The following is a 21,875-nucleotide window of genomic DNA, read 5'->3' as shown; positions in this document are numbered from 1 at the left end:
TTACGCCATAGTTAGCTAGCCTTCTTGATGTCGGCATAGGCTCATGTTTGATGCTGGTTTGATACTTTGGGTGTAGGACTGGAAATTCTTTTAACCAGTGAATTACTTAAATCTGTAGGCTCACATGTTTTTTCATGCTCAGAGTGAGCTTTTGGGCGAGGGTTGTTGTTATACTTCTGTGAGTACAACATCATTACCATGCGCTGACAATATATCTATTTTTCCCAAAAATTGCTTGTTTGCTCTGGTATTTAGGACCAGACCTACTAACTCGAAGGCAAAAGCCGCACTGCTATCTCTTATACCTGGTGTGAGATTTCAACTCATATTGGAGAACAAATTTTGGAGGTGCTAAAAATCAAGGGAGGTTCTTGTTTTCCCCTATCCAATTAATAGTTCCTAGAATGTGAGATCCTGAGGGTCTAAGACATATGTATAATAATAGTGAATGCAATACTTTTTAAGCATGCGGTCTAAGACGTATATGTATAAATAGTGAATGCAATAATTTTTCTGTATATGAAAGTTAGAAATATGTTATAACATGGTGTGCAGGATATTTTACTATTAAAATATTAGGTAGATGCAGTACGAACACTGTTCTTTAGTTCAATATAAAAAAGTGGCAGATGTATATCAACAGCTCAAATTTTGATGTTTCGTTTGTGATTATAGGCTAACCCTGAGAGGAGAAAGATTTTTTTTCGAAATGTGAGAGGAGAAAGATGAGAGGGAGGTGTAACGTGGTGTTGTAGCTGCTGCTTGAGGACTCCGCTGAAAAATAGAAGAGAAGACGAAGAGAAGAGAAAGGCCTGCAGATCTTGATGGAGATCCTAAAAATTTGTCAAGTTGAAACCAAATTGACGAGCCACACTGGTAACTTCTACCTATTTTTATGTATAGGGTATATGGTTTTTAATATTAGGTAAAGATTCTGATACTTCCGAATTGCGTAACATATCACTACGTAGAATCATCAGAAGTGATTTTTATTTCGATGTTTCGTTTGTACAGGTTGGAGAAATCTGAATGTTCAGGTTGGATCAGTAACCGCTTAATAGCTGCACAATGCGCTCCAACTATGCTTTGGTTGAAAAGCATCTACTAAACCACCCTTCCAAAAGGCATTAAGGTTGCTATTGCTTATATAAAAATCTGAACTAACTGTAGTTAACTATTTCAATTTTCTCACATCTAACTATTCAGATGTTGTGATTATAGGCTAACCCTGTTGTTTGTGACTTGTGATTTGATTTTTGTATTGACGACATCTGAATTAGTAATACTTGCTCGAGCTTATAATTTAGTACTACTGGAAATTCTGACTCCTTTTCACCATATATATTTATTGTCATGAACCAAGCTGTGCTGTGTGCCTCATGCTTTTTGATAGAAATATTGATTTAAAGATATATGTTTTTCTAATAAATGCTCTTGTAAAGACATATGCTTCTAGATAGCTTCGTGCTTTATTTTATATTTCTATATCAGCTTTTATGATATTAATGATTTGTTTCTCGTGTATAATTAACAGCTTTACAAGTAGTCCATGGTCACAGACTTTATCCAAGGTCATCTTCTTCTGCCTGTTTGGCGGTTTCATGTACTTGAAACCACTAGAATTAAGGAATCCAAAGAAGCGAATATTCTTTGAACTTAACATTTGAAATTTCTATGACTGTTTTAGCTTGCCGAAATCGACCTCCATAGAGAATTTGAAATTTCTATGACTGTGCTTCTGTACTTAACTTAGGATAGTTTCCCCTGTGGATACATAATTCTTATACTTGCTTGCGGGCTGGTGGTGTCCTACTTGTAATCGAGATAATTTTAGAAGTAGGCGCGGAACCACGAATTGGCAACCTGTGTAAACTGTTTGTTATTCTGATCACTATTTCTTAGAACTGACATTATTTATTTCTAATTGCAGCTTTTTGTTAGGTCCGATATCCGGTGAGCTACACCGGTGATCATTATCTTGCAGTTTTCTTTCATTTTTTTTCATCCTCGTAAATATTTCCATTACTTTCTCTTTTACCAAATTTAACCCAATGTAATATGTACTATTGTTTCATGCAAAACGACTAAGGTCTCCTGGCCACTTAGCAAATAGCAATCAGAACTTCAAAACTAAAATACCCCTCTAAGTAGAAGAAAAAAATACAAATCATGGACAGCTAGAAATTTACGAGATGGGGCTCATACAAAATGCCTCTGTAGGTTAAGCTTTAATAATATCTCTTGCTTATTTTTGCATACATCAGGATTTCTTATACAAAATGCCTTCTAAATGATGAAGTTGCGCACATCTACAATGAGGTACAGATACATGTTTTGCTGCTTATATAGATTTTGCAGAGGTTACTCTACAAATGAATATGGAGAAGGATACATCTCACACTGGATACTCATATTGACAAGGTATCAACTTGTCAATGCCTATGGATTGTAGGCTAGGGTTTAGTTGGAAGTAGAGGGTAAGTAGATCTCGAAGGTTTCAGCCGAAAAGTACTCGACGATTATGAAAAATTAGGGTTTGCAGACAATGATTCGATTGATTCGTCGTCCCTCGACTCCCCCTTTATATAGGAGGTGGAGCCGAGGGATTCGTGCTATACAAGTTTACAGAGTCCGGGACGGTTTCTAACTCATCCCGCCAGATTACAAATAACACTTTCTATTACAACTCTATCTTTCCTTAATAGATCTTGGGCTCCCGAATCTTCTTATTCTTCGGGTATTGGGCCTCCAGTAAACCCCGGGTACCATCTTCGGCAGGCCCATTTGGGATGCCTATGTCAGTAGCCCCCGAGATTTTACTTGAATCGTAGAATCAGGGAAAATCTCCACTGTTTATTTTTATTCGAAAGCTTTAACTTTTTTATACTTCTTCACATAAAATTCTATATTGTACAGGGATAATGGTAGTTGGGGCTAGTTCATCTGACGGATCAGGTACTAGTTAACTGCTCTAGTGGCAATCCGCAAAAACCTACTTCAAAATCACGTCCCTGGACATGATCTCGGGATACTGGTGTAAACTTCGACAGGTGCCGCTTAAGGTCTTACCATTCTGTCGAGTCCCAGTCAAATTTATCGGGTACCTAACGCGTCCGTTAGGATTTTTCTTCGTATCTGTTGATACGGATAAAGGTAGCAGAGCGCAGTCTTTGGCGATGCCACGCCCAGCAGAACGGATCTGGGGTCTTACCTTCGCAAATTTGCGGCATTCAGAAATTGATCGCAACTTCGGCGTTCTGAGAATATATTGTCGAGTGCTTTTCCGGCTGTTGGAATGGCACATTTTATCGAGTCAAATATGACTTATGTTGCTCTCCCGATGGGAGTATATGTAGAGTTAACTATCACTCGAAATATACTCTCTTGCTTTTCTTTTTTTCCTTTGTTAATTTCATCGGGCACGCGAACAGCGTTCCCGATGGGAGTAGCCCCCGAGGCTACAACCAAGAACTTGTGCTTGGTTGTAGGCTCAACATTTTAGTCCACCTTGTCGCTATATTGTCATTATTTCTCAATATGATCTCTTTCTTCTTCTTTTTTTATCTCTCGGGTGCGCGAACAGCGCTCCCGATGGGAGTAGCCCCCGAGGCTACAGCCAAGAACTTGTGCTTGGTTGTAGGCTCCCGCAATTTCTATATTGCCATAGTCGAAATTTTACTTTTTGTCGAAGTAGCCCCCGAGCATTTGGGCAAAAACTTGTATTTGATCAAAGGCTGCCGAAGTATTGAATAATTCTTCCTGTCGCCAGTCTTCTTTTATTTTTCTTGTCGACATGCTTCCCTTAATCAAATTTACTTCATCCTTCTCGAATAGTCGTGATTTTTCTGCCCTGTGGGTCCATTGCTTCCACCACGTTGACACGTCGTGCAATTGACAAGGTATCAACTTGTCAATGCCTATGGATTGTAGGCTAGGGTTTAGTTGGAAGTAGAGGGTAAGTAGATCTCGAAGGTTTCAGCCGAAAAGTACTCGACGATTATGAAAAATTAGGGTTTGCAGACAATGATTCGATTGATTCGTCGTCCCTCGACTCCCCCTTTATATAGGAGGGCCTCCAGTAAACCCCGGGTACCATCTTCGGCAGGCCCATTTGGGATGCCTATGTCACATATGCCAACTGATTATACAGATTTTGACACCATATTTTTGTGATTAGATGTTATTTGGTATGCAGATGTTGCTATCACAGTCAAAAGGATATCCTCACCTCACCTCACCTCAAAATATCAACTACAGGATGACACATCTTTTTTTTTCAAGAGCAGCCAAAGGCGATTGGGTTGGGTGTTGCTTCCTAAGAGATGTTGATGTTTGTGGGTCTCGAATTGCAGAACTACAAGAAACTGTCTTGCTAAGGCCCATGCAATTAGGTCTTGATATGATAGTACAATAAATTGTTGTAGGATTACAGTCAGCGGCACCGTATATCAGTGGTAAACTAAACGTGCAATCTATTGATGTTTAGGGCTTCATAGCATGATCCACAAGCCCTACATTGCCTCAAATTTTACAGAAACTTTAGGAGTTGGCAATGATATTATCCTCTGTTCGCACCCTTGTTCTTGGTTTCCATGGTCATCTCTTTTGGAGCTGTCAAAGAATCGCTCCTTAAAAAAAATTAGCATCCACATCGGCCTGCTGACGGATTTTTTTACACCAGCCATTATTGAAGATTTGATACGCTCCCTTTGTATTTTTTACACCAGCCATTATTGAAGATTTGATACGCTCCCTTTGTATGTATGACACGGAAGGCTACGATCCATGGTTGTCTCATTCAGTTATACCTGTATTGTTTGGACTAATCAGAAAAGAAGTATTCCTTCAGGTATACCTGCATTTGCAGCATCCACGTTTTGTAAGACAATAATACACCAAAAAGGAGAAGTTGTTGATGTGACAATTATGATGGCCCGAACACAGGTGTGAGACTTACCGCGAAAGAGTAATAAGAAGACCTAGAACTTGGAGCCGCGTAGATGCACAGCAATGTTGTCTTGTTATTTCGCTCGGTATTATCATGATGTGGTACATTATGATATCACTGATTTATTTTGAATTTTCACATTGAGTTGTGAATTTTATATGTGCATTGAGAAATGAAATTTGAGAACTTGTGGCAACGCATGGGCATTTGTACTAGTACAAAAAAAGAAGAGAACCCGTGGCTTTTCTTGGTAATGTCTTCGTCTCCACGATGATGATGAACCTTGCAAAGATATCGGTGGCGTCACCATCGGCTTGGAGCACACTGAAGGGCATAATCCAGTCGTGATACTACTTCTCCCATAAAGGTAGAAGATGCAACCTAAAAATATTGCTCTAAGATCTGAAAATACAATTCAAAATGTTATTCAATGTGAGAATGTTATACATAAATAGAAATGATTATCGCATATGCCAATTGAAACAACTAGTCACTTACGTGCTACTTTAGATGGCTTTAGCCTCCTTATTTTCATACAGCCCTGCACATAATTATCATGAATGTGAGAAAGCTATCCTATATTTTTCTTCTTGTAATCTGAAGTCATATGGTTAGGGACATACCGGCATAACACGGGGTTGTACGACGCCGCATGCATCACCTTGCCTTGTTCTTATGCAGTGTTACCTACATAAGATCTCTATTATACAAGTATAGAATGGAAAATTTCAGCACACTTATCAGGAGCAGTTTCAGTGGTTCTAGGCAATTTTGTAGAAGGAGCGAGGACTTTTCCTACACCATTTATTTTACCATTAATAGTAGGAGAGTGGCTAACATTTGAAACTTCATTACTACTAGTGGTGGTGATGGTACAAACTTTAGTCAAATTATTGTTTCTAGCAATTTCATCTTCTCTCTCCCACCTAGCATGCAATTCCGCCAACATCCTAACATTTTCATCAATTCTAACTTGAATGGCATTCAAAGTTTTACTTTCGTTGTCATCACGAGGCAACACTTTTAATTTAAGAAAATCAACATCATGAGCAAGAATATCAATTTTGCCAAGCTTTTCCTCAACAGTTTTATTGAAAGCAGTTTGTTTACTAATAAAATCACTAAGCATGACTTCAAGATCAGAGGGTGGACTTTTATTATTGCTGTAGGAATTACCATAAGAAATGTCATAAGCATTACCATTATTAGAAGGATATGGCCTATAATTGTTGCTACCAAAATTATTCCTATAAGCATTGTTATTGAAATTGTTGTTTTTAATGAAATTCATATCAATATGCTCTTCTTGAGCAACCAAAGAAGCTAACGGAATTTTATTTGGATCAACATGAGTTTTACCATTAACAAGCATAGACATAATAGTATCAATCTTATCACTCAAAGAGGAGGTTTCTTCGACAGAATTTACCTTCTTACCTTCTGGAGCTCTCTCGGTGTGTCATTCAGAATAATTTATTATCATATCATCAAGTAGTTTTGTTGCAGCCCCCAAAGTAATGGACATAAATGCACCTCCAGCAGCTGAATCCAGGAGATTTCTTGAAGAAAAATTTAGTCCTGCATAGAAAGTTTGGATGATCATCCAAGTAGTCAGTCCATGAGTGGGACAATTCTTTACCAAAGATTTCATTCTTTCCCAAGCTTGAGCAACATGTTCATTATCAAATTGTCTAAATTTCATTATGTCATTTCTCAAAGATATAATCTTAGCAGGAGGATAATATTTTCCAATAAAAGCATCTTTGCATTTAACCCAAGAATCAATACTATTTCTAGGCAAAGATAACAACCAATCTTTAGCTCTACCTCTCAAAGAAAAAGGAAACAATTTTAGTTTAATAATGTCACCATCTATATCCTTATATTTTTGCATCTCACAAAGTTCAACAAAATTATTAAAGTGAGAAGCGGCATCTTTAGTAATAACACCAGAAAATTGCTCTTTCATAACAAGATTTAATAAAGCAGGTTTAATTTCATAGAAGGCTGCTTCGGAAGCAGGTGGAGCAATAGGTGTGCAAATAAAATCATTGTTGTTGGTGCTAGTAAAGTCACAACTTAGTATTTTCAGCGGAACCCATTTTAGCAAAATTAAAACTAAGCAACAGAAATAACAGCTATACTAGAAACTATTTTTTTTGTGTTTTTGATATAAAGACAACTATAAAAGAAACTAATTTTTTTGTGTTTTTGATATAATGAAGCAAACAAAACAAAGTAAAGTAAACTAAGCAAAACAATAACAAAGTAAAGAGATTGGAGATGAGAGTCTCCCCTTGCAGAAATCCTCTTTCTCCCCGGCAAGGGCGCCAGAAAAAGAGCTTGATGGTGCTTATCGTAACGCCGACTTCACACTGTTGGGGAACCCCAAGAGGAAGGTATGATGAGCACAGTAACAAGTTTTCCCTCAGTAAGAGACCAAGGTTTAATCGACCAGTAGGAGAAAGGCGTGACTTCTGAAGGTGTTGCTAGCTGACTAGTGGCAGGGCGCACTACCGGCGTCAGCAACAACGTGGAATCTGCACACAACACAACCAAAATACTTTTCCCCAACTTACAGTGAGGTTGTCAATCTCTCCGGTTTTACTGAACACAGAGGATCAAATGTATCGAGTGGAAAAAGATGTTTGCAGTAATTAAAGAGAACAGAGCTTTGCAGTAAGTAACAGAGCAGGATTGCAATGGTTGAATTTATCGGTGTAAAGGAAAGGACCGGGGTCCATAGTTCACTAGAGGTGTCTCTCCATAAAGATAAATAGCATGTTGGGTGAACAAATTACAGCTGGGCAATTGGCAGAATACCGACCATACATGATAAGATGATTAATGTGAGATTCGTTGGGGCATTACAACATAATACATAGACCGTAATCCAACTGCGTCTATGACTAATAATCCACCTTCCAATTATCGTCCGAACTCCTTTCAGTATTAAGTTGCAAGCAACAGATTATCGCATTAAGCGATGTGTGTAAAGTAAACAATAGAATTACCCTTGGATAAAACATTATTGTTTTATCCCTAGTAGCAACAGCACATCTACAATCTTAGAAGTTACTGTCACTCTCCCAGATTACTAGAGGCATGAACCTACTATCGAGCATAAATACCTCCTCTTGGAGACACAAGCATCTACTTGGCCAGAGTATCTACTAGCAATGGAGAGCATGCAAGACCACAAATAACATATGACATGAATATAAAATCGACCTCAACATAGTATACAATATCCATCGGATCCCAGCAAACACAACATGTAGGATTACATAAGGATGATCTTGATCATGTAGGGAAGCTCACAAGATCTAAACATGAGGCACAAATTGGAGAAGACAACCATCTAGCTACTGCTATGGACCCATAGTCCAGGGATGAACTACTCACGCATCACTTCGGAGGCGGGCATGGCGATGTAGATGCCTCCGGCGATGATTTCCCCCTCCGACAGGGTGCCGGGAAGGGCTTCAGAACCCCCCGAAATGGGTTCTGCGATGGCGGCCGCGATGAAACTTTTCATGGATGGAGGCTCGGGTATCCAGGGTTTTCCCAAGATCGTGAATAAATAGGCAGAGGGGCGATGTCGGTGGCCACCTGGGTGGGCCAGACCATGCCTTGGCGCGGGCCCAGGCCTGGCCGCGCCAAGGGGTGGTTTGGCCCCCCTGTGGCTCCTCTTCGTCTCCCCTTCGGACTTCGTCTTCGTTACGGTAAAATATTGACTTCGGCTTTTGTTTCGTCCAATTCCGAGAATATTTCCTGTACAACTTTTCTGAAATACAAAAATAGCAGAAAACGGGGAACTGGCACTGTGGCATCTTGTTAATAGGTTAGTGCTGGAAAGTGTATAAAAGTGCAACGAAGTATGATCAAAACATATATGAATTGGTGTAAAACAAGCATGGAGCATAAAAAATTATAGATACGTTGACACCCCCTTCATCATTCTTATAGGTTTAGCGAGTTATCGCTAGGAAGGTGGCTTCGAATTGAATTTTGCATTCCTCTTGTAAGGTTTTGTGAATAATCTAATAAACAAAAGCTGTGTACAGAGGCTAGGACAATGCTCCGATTTTGAGAGAGAAAAAGATAAGAAATTTGAAAAGCATCAGCTGGTTTGCCAATCAGAGTACCTTCAATAGTTAGTTTGTTCCTAATATTTCAGAGGACACAGCTTTCAGCCGCAAAGGTATACCAAACTAGGATGTTCCTGCCAAACCATGACAAATAGCCAGAAAATTCTGGGCCCATGCCGGGTTCCAATTGAAGTTATAGGAGTTCCCGTACTCCCACGCATATGAACTTAGCCAGTGGGCAACTAAAGAAAATATGTTTGCAGTGTTCTAGCTCACCGCAATGGGAGCACAAGCCGTCCAATGGGCCCCTGCATCTAGCCACATGTTCAGAACAAGGTAGCCTGCCTCGAATCAGTTGCCAAATAAATATGTTTATACGCGGAGGCACCCTAGTCCGCCAGACCTCCCGGGTAACTGCCGCACCCTGGGTAAGTCAACGGTACATGGAACTGGATAAGAAACCGCCCGAGGCTTCAAACGGCCACCAAGAGATGACGTGTTCCTCCACACCTGGCTGGGAAAAGCCCAGCTCTCTAGTAAGGTTGCATGACACAGATCCGCCTCCTCCGCCGCCTCTGCCCTCGTGGGCAACAGTGGCTACTCCACCTCCACCACCGGTCGCACCTTGCTCCGCCGGTTCCCAACTGGCCATGGGCGTTCCCGGAACTCATCGGCCTAACCTAGGTGCCCAGGACGGCGAGGCGTAGACTAGAGTTAGGGTTTTAGCATGCCATCGCCTTTTTATATTTTCATGTTTTTTTTATTTTTAACGCTAATTAAATAGTTTTATAAATAATTTTTTGTGGGAATAGTGAAATGCGTCGTGCTGCTGGGGGCACCCGCAGACGCAAACGATCAGTCGTGGCCTGAAGGCCAATTTCGCGTTAGCGACCCAACAGAAACGGATGTGCACGGTCACTTTTAGCGTCCGAAATGCGTCGGACCGCTAAGATGCCCTCACATGAATGGAACTTGCCAACCGTGGGCATTCTTATCTAGATCGTGAGGATCGTGGCATAATATGAAGAACCATATCTCTACATATATTGCATAAATTTAATCCCCCTGGGATGTACTTGCAAAAGGATGTTGCAAGCACTTAATTTTCACATGTGACATGCTGCGCACTAGTAGAAAAAGGGTCTATAGTCTCGGGTAGTAAGGGGTTTTAGTTTCGGTTTTCCAACCGAGACTACGGAATTGGGACTAAAGCCCCCACCACCCCCCGCCCCCTTTAATCCTGGTTGTTCACAAACCGGGACTAACGAGACCCTTTGCATGGGCTGTGGGCGCGCTGGGATGGAGGACCTTTAGTCTAAAGGTCTCCATGTGTATTTTTTTCCTAATTTTTTTCCGTTCGTTTTTTTTCAGAATTTCTAGTATTTAAGTTATTTGACCAGTTTAATCTCTAACTACACTAAATTTCTAGTCAAATTACTTACTCGTGGTCAAACTTTCCAACCGGTCACCTATCCTCAAACTACTCAAGCACTAGCACACTTAACTTTCGAGTTCCTTCCGTCCCGCTTCCAAGTACTTTGCGCATGTTATTGATATTACTATCATATCAATCATATTAACCTCTTGGTCACGATGTCACACTTCTTTATTGTTTGAATTCCAAATAATTATTTCAATAAACAAAAGTCATGAAGTAATAATAATCTTGAATAAATAAATAACAATAATTTGGCAGTTTGAGAATCTAAAAAAAATGGCAACCGGCCATAGCCGGGTGAAATCGGATGTAACTTTTCGCGTAGAAAGATTTTCATATATTAAATATTTTTTTAGTTCGTATACAAAAGTTATTGCCATCTTACCGAAAAATACATTTTTTTGCAAAATAAGTAAAAATTCATGTTTGTTATTTTTCATAATAACTAGATCATCTAACCTACCTACATCTAAAAGGATTTATAATTTTGAATTTTCTATCATTTTTTTTTGTACAAAGCGGCTGAGACTAATGGTTCGGGCAACTCCGAACGAATGGTTCTTTTTCTACTAGTGGCTGTTACTAGTGGATTTCACCTGATGTATGTCTGAAGTCTGAACAAATAATATTTCTACTTCTAGCACTTTTTGCCTATTTTCCCACAAACTTAAAATTCCATGGACAATGGTACTCTCATGTCATTGTCGTATAATTCAGCATGCATATCCCTTCTTTCCTTTTCTTTTTGTGCGTGGAAAGACTTCCCCCAAAAAGGTATTTGCTCAGGTGGTTCCTATATACTTAAGAGCATTCTATAAAGCCGTCTAACCTCTGTTTAATCCTTTTAATCATACTCCGAATTGGCATATATTTTTTCACTTTTATGCTAGTATATTTTTAACAAAAGCACCAACAAGATTGTACTAAAACTTTGTTGAATGAATACCTTACTAGAGTTGTTTCACTGGTTAGACAAATTTCATCTAACTTGCAAGATTAAGGCAATATATCATTATCTTTTTGTTAATGTGATCTCACAAACATAATATTTCAGAGGTGAAATTATTTTTTTCTCGAAATTAACTGCTAAGTATGCACCTAATGATTATTAAGAGTTTGATTTGCTAATGACTCGCAGTAACACGCGGGGTATCATCTAAAAATATTTAACAACAGCACCAAGAAGATTATAAGATGTTTTCTCAGTTTCAAACCAGAGGGCAAAACAGGCCTCATTCGTGTCGTATAATTCAAGGAGGAGAAGAAAACCGTTTCACACTATATAGCCCCGACCGATGACGTAGGCACACATAATACAAAAGCAAATGTAAGAGCATCTCCAGTCGCGTCCCCCAAACCTTCCCCCAAAGGGATTTGGGGCGCGCCGGACAAAAAAACGTTCCCAGCCGCGTCCCCCAAAGCCGCTTTTTGTCCGGCGCGCTCCGATACGGTGTTCGGTGCCCCGAGCCCGTCCCCGCCCCACAGGGGATGCTCCGGGCACGCCGGACACAACGAAAGCGAGGCGGGCTCCCACATGTCGGCGACTATTTCCATAAACCGTTGGTTCGCGCCTTTTTTCTCATCGCTCCTTCCCTCCCGCGCCTCCCACCCCTCCGCCTCTGCCGCCGCTGGATTTCCCGGCCGTTTCGACGGCTGATCTCTTCTGAGAGTCGGCACCGTCATCGCGGCTGGCACTCTCGCCGGTCGTTCCGCCGCCGTCGCTTCGCTAGTGCGTCCCAGAACGCGGCGTCAAATCCGCCCCACCTCCGCGCACACAAGGTGCTCGATGACTTGCCAGGTAGGCGCGATTGGCCGCTGTTCATTGCCTCGTCTGCCGTGGCGCAATTTTAACCATTGATTTTGCTTCAGACATGGATAGCGACGACGAGATGCTTGCCCTACTACTGGAGGACGAGCAAGCCTTCGAAGACGACCTCCGGGAGAATTTTCTGATCATCGCGTTGCTTCAGGACATGCTTGACACCGAGGCGAAGAAGAGGAAGAGGTCGCGCTGTGGAGGATCAAGGCTGGAGAGAAAGAAGTCGAAGCCCCGACAGAGGATGGAGGGGCATACCATGCTGCACAACGACTACTTCCCAGATGACGCAACACATGCAGACAATTTTTGGCGCAGGTATAGGATAAGAAAGGGTCTCTTCATGAATATCATCCACGGCGTTCGAGAGTTCGACCCCTACTTCAAGCTCAAGCACGACGCTGTAGGCGTTGTCGGGTTCTCGTCGATTCAGAAGTGCACCGCCGCCATGAGGATGCTTACATACGGAGCACCTGCCCATACACAGGACGACTACCTTCGCATGAGTGAGTCTACTGCCATTGAGTGCATGTACAAGTTTTGCCGAGCTGTGGTGGGAAAGCTTTGCAAATACTACTTGAGAGGGCCAACTGAGGAAGAGACTGCAAGGAACATAGCACAAAATGCTGCCTGAGGATTCCCTGAAATGCTTGGAAGCATCGATTGCATGCACTGGTCATGGAAGAACTGCCCGTTTGCTTGGCAAGGTATATACAAAGGGCATCATGGATATTGCAGTGTGGTTCTTGAAGCTGTCGCAGATTATGACCTGTGGATTTGGCATTCTTTCTTTGGCATGGCGGGATCACACAATGACATCAACGTGTTGCAGCAGTCTCCAGTGTTCAGCAGACTAGTGGAAGGGCATGCTTCACCATGCAACTATGAGATCAATGGCCACCAATATACCAAAGGTTATTATCTAGCCGATGGTATATATCCAAAATGGGCCACTTTTGTCAAAACAATCTCGGCTCCAACAGGTCAGAAGAATTCCCACTTTGCTGCGCGACAGGAGGCTTGCAGGAAGGATGTCGAGCGGGCATTTGGTGTGCTTCAAGCTCAATTTGCAATTGTCTGGTACCCTGCTCTAAGCTGGTCTCACGACCAAATGTGGGAGGTGATGCAGGCTTGTGTGATCATGCACAACATGATCATCGAGGATGACCGCAAGAATCATGCCAGGAGACATGTTGGTCCCTATGAGTGTGAGGGCCCTCTTGCGGAGGTTGATCATGAGTTGCCTGCAGATTTTGCAGATTTCCTCGCCATGCACGCAGAGATCCATGACAGCAATGTTCATGATCAACTTCAAGCTGATCTCGTTGAGCATTTGTGGAGGATCAAAGGATTATCAGCAAATGCCGCGGCACCTTGATCTAGGCTTATTTATTACATTTGTTTAGTTGTTTTATTGTTTGTCGTATTTTAATTTGAAAACAATCTCCGCAAATATATTTATTTGTATGCTATATTTGATAAATGGTTGTGTTTTCAAAAACCCTTAAAAAAAGTTTGGGGGCGGCATTTGGGGGACGCGACTGGGGAGCGACGTCCCCCAAACGCGGCACGAACAAAACATGTCCCCAAACGCTCAATCATGCGCCGTTTGAGGGACGGTTTAGGGGACGCGACTGGAGATGCTCTAAGCAGCTCGCAGGCACGCTTGATTACAAAACTGTGAACTCCAAACTGTTGTTGTGTGCGGTGGAACTGTTGTTGGGCACAACTCTGTAAGTGCAGGTGTTATCCAGATGGGAGGAGGCCAGTTGGACCAACACTGAGGGGATACAAGTTCCCCTCTAGTGTTATTTGCCAAGTCAAAGACTCCAATATCACGACGGTTATGCTTGTGTCCAAAAATATTAAAGGCATGATCATCCGTAAAGTAGACATGATTTGCCTTCAACCCCGGATATTCTTCCGCACTGAGACAAAGCGATTGGTTATACCCAAGAACCAACACAAGATCATCCAAGCTATTTATTTTCACAAGCTTTGCCAATGTAGTATCAACTTTAAATATATCGATCTTCCCAACATGTATATCATATGGCGCGCTATCCACATCTTCATCTATTCTCCAAACTTGCAGCAGATCATCACAAGGAGCCTGAACAATATAAATTTTTCTATAGATATGATCGTTTGCCCTGTCCAGAATTAACTTTTCTGTGACCATAGGGCCTCTGACATCAAATGCAAAGATTTCTCTTTGTTGAGCCACAGCATATAAAAGACCATCCTTGTAAAGGCAGTCATGAAAGTTTCTGTGCGGTGGCAGCAAGGTCCACTTGTCATCCCCTAACCAAGCGAACGAAAGCTGTCCACGTGGATAGTGGATGAGCACCACGATATAACGTTTCGCGGATGTATCATAGAACACAAATGCCCTGTCATGGAGGCACCACCGTAGCTCGTCAAGATCAGCGGTAAAAGGTGGGCACCATTCATGACTCGTAAAATTATACTTGCACAAGGCACCTGTCTCATCGAAGATGGGTGCTACCGGGTCGAGGGTGATGACGGAGGGAAGAACAATCTGTTCGGAGGTGATAGGATTGAGAAGGTGCATCTCAGACCTATCATCGACGGTAACTAGCCAGCCGTTTGAGGAGCCGATCAGATATCTTCCGCGTATAGGAGGCTCCGGGAGTGTTAGCTTGTACGACCTCTTCTCCACGAGGCTGTAGAGCCGCGCATCGCTCTCTCCATCGGTTTCAGAGGTGTAGAGCAGGCACGGCGTCTGGGGGCGTTTGTACTGACAAAGCTTCTGTAGGCTGGTGTTTGCGGAGCACCATGAGGGGCAGACGGATGCAGCGCGTACAAGGTCAGGGATCTCCAGGAGGGCAAATATATCCATCAGTACGTCCTGTGGCAGCTCCGGCGGTGTAACCTCCAATTCCATCGGTGGCAGATCAACACTGAATTTCTTGTGTGAAGTTGGAGGGAGACACAGATGCTGCAGCTTAGGTAAAGCTCGGAAGAGCAGAGCGGACAGATTTCTCGGATGTGCGGACAGGTTCAGTAATCGATTCAGCGTGGCTTTGCAAGAGGCCTCCATTGGAGAAATTGTAGAAGATGAACTGATCTTTTTGCACTGCAGGGCGTTTGCAAAGTTGCAGGCTGAACAGGAACAGGGAAAGAGAAGACAGGCCCCGGGATATTCTTTACAGATTACCAGAACTCCTAGGTCGAGTTAGTGATGGCACAAACACGTAAGTGGGACTTCCTCAAGATTTTTGCAGATAATTGGAAAGCTGCAACGTGTGATAGACTGATAGATTGTACGAAGGCCTGGTTTCTGAGCTACTTATATAGGGAGGCCGAAGACCCCCAGTCCTAGTTTCATTAGGTGACGGATGGACAGCAATTCGAATTCGAATCGGACCAATGATCTGAACTGAACTTTATTTCTGCAAGAATTCCGAGTTCCCCTCTGTTTGCTTCTCCGAATTCTTGCAAAGCAAAGGCTAAAGGATAGAACACTGACCGGCGGCAGGTAACACGAGGAACAGCAGCAGCCCGGACGGCGGATACGACGAGGGATGAGTCTGCAGCGAGGCGCAGGTCCGATCTCGAGGCTTCGCATCGCGGGCAGCAGGAGTGGGAGCAAGAGGTTGGGAGTGGTGGAACAAGGATTGACGTTGCCGGCGGCGGCGGCGAGAGCTGGGAGCAGCAGCGGGACAAGGGGCCTTTGTCTCGTGGACGTTGGCACCGACTACATGGAAGAGAAGAGGGCGGTGTGAGCCGAGGAGTAGCAGTAGCTCCAGATTGGCGCGGCGGAACAAGGCAGGTTGGTCCCTCTTTCCCGCTCCTGCCGCCCGCCTATAGATGCAGGTGGGTCACTATTGAGGTACCCTTCACCCTTTTTGATGCAAAAAAAAACGAACTAACTATAATAATATTATTAAAAAATTATTTTAGTTTTTTATCTAAAGAAGCTAAAGGGTACCCTATTATATGCCCACTTAGGGTTGCTATCTTCCTTCAAAAATAGGCGTCTAATTTTGTCTTGTATGTATACATATCTTTAGTTATAGATACATTCGTATTTTAAAAATATTGAGACATTTATTTTTGTACGAAGTGAGTACTATAATTTCGCGCTCGCTCACGCACATAAGAATAAGAGTGACGGTTTTGCTTTAAAGCAAAACCAACTTCCACTATAAGAGTGATGGCAAAGCATCATCAACATAAAAGAGTGACCGGAGTCCGGAGAACAGGATGCTTTGTTTCAGGATCCATGCAGACCGGGTCCGGAGAAGATGATTGCATTGTAGTTGGATACTCCGGTTTGCAGGGATCCTGAAACAACATCATCAACATATTTAAAGGTAATATTGGAATGATGTGCGGATGCCATGATGCTATTCATTACATGTTAAGTGTGTACTGGAATACTGGAATGATATACAAGTTAATGAATGAAGAAGGTGTGTGGCAAGAGTTACTCCAGAACAAATATCTAAAAACTAAAACCCTTTCATAGGTTACAGCAAAACCAATAGATTTCCCTTTTTTGGAAAGGTTTAATGAATGTAAAGGACAAAATTTTCAATTGAGGTTCTCTCTTGGTAGGCAATGGGCAGAACACTAGATTTTGGGAGGACAATTGGACCGACGAGTCCCTCAAAAGTTCGCGACGGGATTGACTATTACTCTTGCAATATATGATGAATTCGACCCATGGTTGATTTGTTTGACTCCTTGGGATATAAGGAATTCCTAGAAAACTTCTAGAGTTTCCCAAGATCCATTGGATCAAATGACATCAATCTCATGTCCTAGATTGCATCTCCACTTCTATATATTGAGGGAAAACCATATATTTTTTAGTACCAAGAAAAAGCCACAAAAATTCCTCCCCTTGGCAGCCACCAAGGATGGGAAAAGCTCCTCCATTGCTGAACCATCACCAGGGAAGAAGGGGAACTAAGGGGCCGCAACCCCTAGGCCGCCGCCGCTGGGTTGCCGATTTGGCGGTCCCCTCCTTGGACGAGGGTGTCGTGGACGCCATATCCATCACCACCTCCACCTTCAGTTGGATCTCTCCATAAAAAAAACTCTATCAAGCTATTGAACTTTGTAATGTCTCTCCGTTGTAAGTAGTTTCCCCATGTTCATGAGGGCATGGGATGGATTGGTTGTGATTTCTATATAGTATCTATGAGTATCTGGATAACGTTTATGCTTTGATGTGGTTATATGATGGTAATATGTGAACATCGAATATAGGTTACTTCACCTATATGGGTTCATAGGGATGCACCTAAATGTAATGAAGATTAGTATGGATAGCAGGAGATGGTAGAAACACTGTCCAAATCTTTAGAGTTGCATAGGGTTGTGATCAGGGACCTTAGAACTTAAAGAAATTGTTAGACAATTATGTCTTAATGAATCCTACTTGGCTAATGTACATGGCTTAGTTACCAAACATTAGAGATTTATTTTATCATCCATATAACTGCACCTATTTTAGGCTCCTTACAGAAAGACTGAAACTTGACAAGAAGCTTACCATACTATTGCAGAAATCTTTAGGCCATGAAGTTTATGATGCCCTTGGAAACGTTTGTCTCACATAAATACACACCTAAGCTTGTCTCTTTCGGCATAGAGGATTGGGTTTCACTAAAAAGAGCATTTTCTTTCATGCACATTTATTTTCTTGCATATTTACTTGCTTGCTTATTTCCCTTTTAATTTGCACTTTTACTTCCAGTTTTAAACCTCTGGAAAGAAAATTATCCTTGTTTGTTTAGATTGTTTAGTGTATAAATAATTACAATAGTGACATATAATTTGATAGTAAAATACTTAAACCTTCAGCTTCTCATGGGATAGATACTAATACTTACACATAGAAGATTTCAATGATCCCCTTCACTTGTGGGTATAAAAATATTTTCTATCGTCATTGTTCGGAGCGTAGCGCTTAAGTCTTTGTTCTTGTTTGGAATAGGCATTAGGTTACTTTCAGTTTTGGATATACTTTATTTTACTTTGAGTTTTTCACTTACTTTTATTTATTTGTATTTTTGCATCTAGTTTAGTTTCTTTTTAGTTATGCACTTAATTTTCTTTTATTGAAAACCCAAAAACATTATAAATGGAAAATACCATTAAAATTGCTAGTATGTCTAATGCTGATGAATTACACCTTAAACATAAAAAGACACAAGGGAAACAATTGTATGATTTTTGGAGAGTTCTAAATTTTATTTTTGAAGAGTTGCTAGCACGTCATGATGAAATTCGTTGCTCGTACTTTCATGTTGGAATCATAAAGAACCTACAATTGCAAGTTATAATAAAGAAAATTATGTTCATATAGGGATGGAAGAAGTAGAGAGATTTGTGGTTTTTATGGAAGCCTTTAAACTAAAAACTTTCATAGATGAGAATTATGAAACTAGTGTTGTTGCTAATGAATATAAAAGTGGTATCACTCTTATACTTTTTCATTGCCTAACCAATTTCAGTGATAATATCTATGTTGTTTAATATAATGAGAGGTGTGCCACAAGACAAAAGTGCACTAATGTTTTGTAGGAGGAAAATGATGAAAGCATAAGCAAAGAAGATGAAAGTGATCAGGAAGAGAACAAAGAAGATGGCGAAGAAAATAAGATTAGGATATTAACATGCAAATACAGGTGGAAGAAGAAAATCAAGACTATATGGTCCCACCTATGTTTGGGGATGTGTCAGAACCTCCGACCGCATCACCAACATATGAAAGTAATTCTCCAAATCAAACCCTACTATTATGCATGATCCTTTTATTGATGGGAGATATTATGAAGATTCTTCTAATGATGAATATGAATATATACCCACTAAAACCATTGTTATGAATGGATTTAAACATGATTAGGAATGTGGTTAAACATGTTTTATGATAAACCTCGTGATGATCCTCCTTGTGTAACAAAAAATTTAACTGCTAGTGATGATTATCTCTATGATGATGAACCCACACTTGATGAGTCTATTCATAAACATGCTTTGTTTGACTATATATCGGATAGTTTGGTAAAAAAACATGTGGGAACTAATAAAATAGTAGTGTTATTGATCCCATAAAACGGGAGTGGTGTTTTGGCACCCCGGGGCATATGCTCCCGGTTTTTAAATTTTATTTTAAATATATTTTCAAAATGTTGAAAAGTTTGGACATAAAATTTAATAGGTACATCTCGAAGTTCTACACGGTTACAAATTGGTCTCACGGAAAACTGACATTTTTACTATCGTGTGTAAAAAAGACAAATTTTGGTGCAAAAAAATGGCATTGTGCGTGACGTTTTTTTGTCTTTTTTCACACAAGTCATAAAAAATATTGGTTTTTTGCAAAACTTGATGTACGTACGTAGAATATCAAAACGTAAGCATGGAAATATTTGTTCAAATTTTTTTAACATTTCAAAATGTTTTTCCGGAGGCATGAGCATATGCTCCCATGTGCCGAATTGAATTTCTGCCATAAAACTTGATTCATTATATGACAGCGCTCCAGATGATGATCCTATTATTCTTGATGATACTCCTTGTGAAACAATGGTTGCTAGTTTATGTGAGGATACAAATGAAAATGATTTACATGATGGTTGTAATGATACTCACATTCAAGAAAGTCCTATAGCATTCTTGAACTCTCCTATTTACAACATAGAGAAGAAATATGCTTATGTTTAAAATTATTTATGTGGGGGAAATTATCTTGTACTAATAACCATTATAACTACAACCAAAATATTTATGTTGATTCTTGCAACTACTTTGAGAGAATAAAATATGATAATTATTTCCATGATAATTTCAATGATCCTCATATCATCATCACTGTGCATAGAGACATGAATACATTTTTTCATGATTGTGTATTCGTTCACAAAAGTTGTCTGGATAAGTCATTCACAATCGTGCTTTCTCACCAGAGTTGCATAGCATGCAAAATGAATTTTCATGGCATATATATTATTTTTGAAAGAAAATGTAAGATATTATGGACAAACCCATGCATATTACTTCAAGGTCAAATGTAGACCATATCTGTCTCTCACTAAGGAAACATGGGCAGATTATTTTTCATGAGCAAAAGCCCCATATTGGAATAATAATATATCCAAATGAAAATGAACATTTTTTATTAATATATTGAATAAAATACAAATAAAAATGTTAGAATAGTCTTGTCATAAAACTTCGCTTCGAATTTGCTTACATCCTAGCATCACCATTAGACCCATCCTAGCCGCATGATGTAAAGGTTATGTTGAGGTCAAAGTCACATGCAAACAAGACATTTGGCTTATGGTGCCTTTTCTATTCCTCCATGGAGCGGCATGGCTAGGTGTTCTAGTGACTAGTACATGGGATCCATCAATAGCACCAATTCTGCATATAGAAACTTGCGGGGAATAAGAAATAAATAAGAGAACAATTTTGGTAGAACAATAAATTCCAAGTGTGAACCTGGAAAATATGGGAAGAAGCGAGGGTATGTAGCTTTTTTGGTGGATTTTCATAGAGGTTGAGAGGCTTCACGATTCTTTTTTTTGTTAAGGTTGGAATAATGTTAAAGAATTCCCTCACATACTTGGTGAAACTCCACCCACTATAACTAAACTCTTGTTGAAGTTTTTCTTACGAAGCATTACGTGAGAGCATGTACATGAGGAATGCCAGCTTCTCTTCCACCTTGATTCTAGAATCTAGAATCAAGCTTTCATCTCTAACATATGATGCCAACTACATGAAAAATGTATGGCTCAATCCTAAAGGCAACTAAGAAATTCTTCAGGAGTCCAGCAAGAAATTATCTAACATGCTCCTTGCCATATAAAAGAAGAAAGGTGTCATGTCTCTCTTTTCATTTACCATTATTCTTCATCTTCGTTTTTCCTTTTCCTAATATGTTCTACACTCCGCAAGCTCATTGCAGTAATAACAAAAATATAGAAAGCATGAAATTAACAATGGTGTATGATGACCCACAAGTATAGGGGATCGCAACAGTCTTCGAGGGAAGTAAAACTCAAATTTATTGATTCGACACAAGGGGAGCCAAAGAATACTTATAAGCCTTGACAACGGAGTTGTCAATTCAGCTGCACCTGGACAAGCACTAGCAACAGGGTGATGTGAAAGCAGTGGTAATATGATGCGGCGCCAGAAAATAGTTGGTACTACTTTGATGACGTGTTGACAGGGAAATGTGATGCAGCAGTAATATGAGAACAATAGTAACACAACAGCAATGACACTGGAAAATATCCCAGCGCGCAGTTGATTGAAAAGCAATGATGATGAAATAAAGGATCGGGGTTCCCAACTATCTGCACTAGTGGTAACTCTCTAAATAACAAGTGTTGGGTGAACAAATTATAGCTGGGCAATTGACAGAATTGAATTTAGCATTAAGACAAAATATTCAGTCTATTAATATCGTAGGCATGTTTTCCATATATAGCTCGCAATGAGAAACTTGCATAACATCTTTTGTCCTACTAGCCCGTTTGCAGCGGGGCCTCGAGGGAAACTACTAGTAATTAAGGTACTCCTTTTAAT

General features: G+C 40.7%; 1 protein-coding gene across 1 annotated transcript; it reads right to left on the bottom strand.

Annotated features, from left to right (window-relative positions):
- Positions 1 to 13,938: 13,938 nt before the first annotated feature.
- LOC127303090 (putative F-box protein At4g17565) lies at positions 13,939 to 15,357 on the bottom strand. Its single transcript, XM_051333866.2, has one exon. The coding sequence runs from the start codon at positions 15,355 to 15,357 to the stop codon at positions 13,939 to 13,941; it is 1,419 nt and encodes a 472-aa protein (XP_051189826.1).
- Positions 15,358 to 21,875: the final 6,518 nt, after the last annotated feature.

This window comes from Lolium perenne, chromosome 5, assembly GCF_019359855.2.
Source record: "Lolium perenne isolate Kyuss_39 chromosome 5, Kyuss_2.0, whole genome shotgun sequence".
In the NCBI taxonomy this organism is placed as follows: Eukaryota; Viridiplantae; Streptophyta; class Magnoliopsida; order Poales; family Poaceae; genus Lolium; species Lolium perenne.
Note: the sequence above shows the minus strand (reverse complement) of the source record. Positions and strands in the feature narration are given on the sequence as shown.

What these genes read in the sequence shown, in the direction of transcription:
- LOC127303090 (XM_051333866.2), bottom strand. Translation starts at nt 15,357, where the DNA reads ATGGAGGCCTCTTGCAAAGCCACGCTGAATCGATTACTGAACCTGTCC.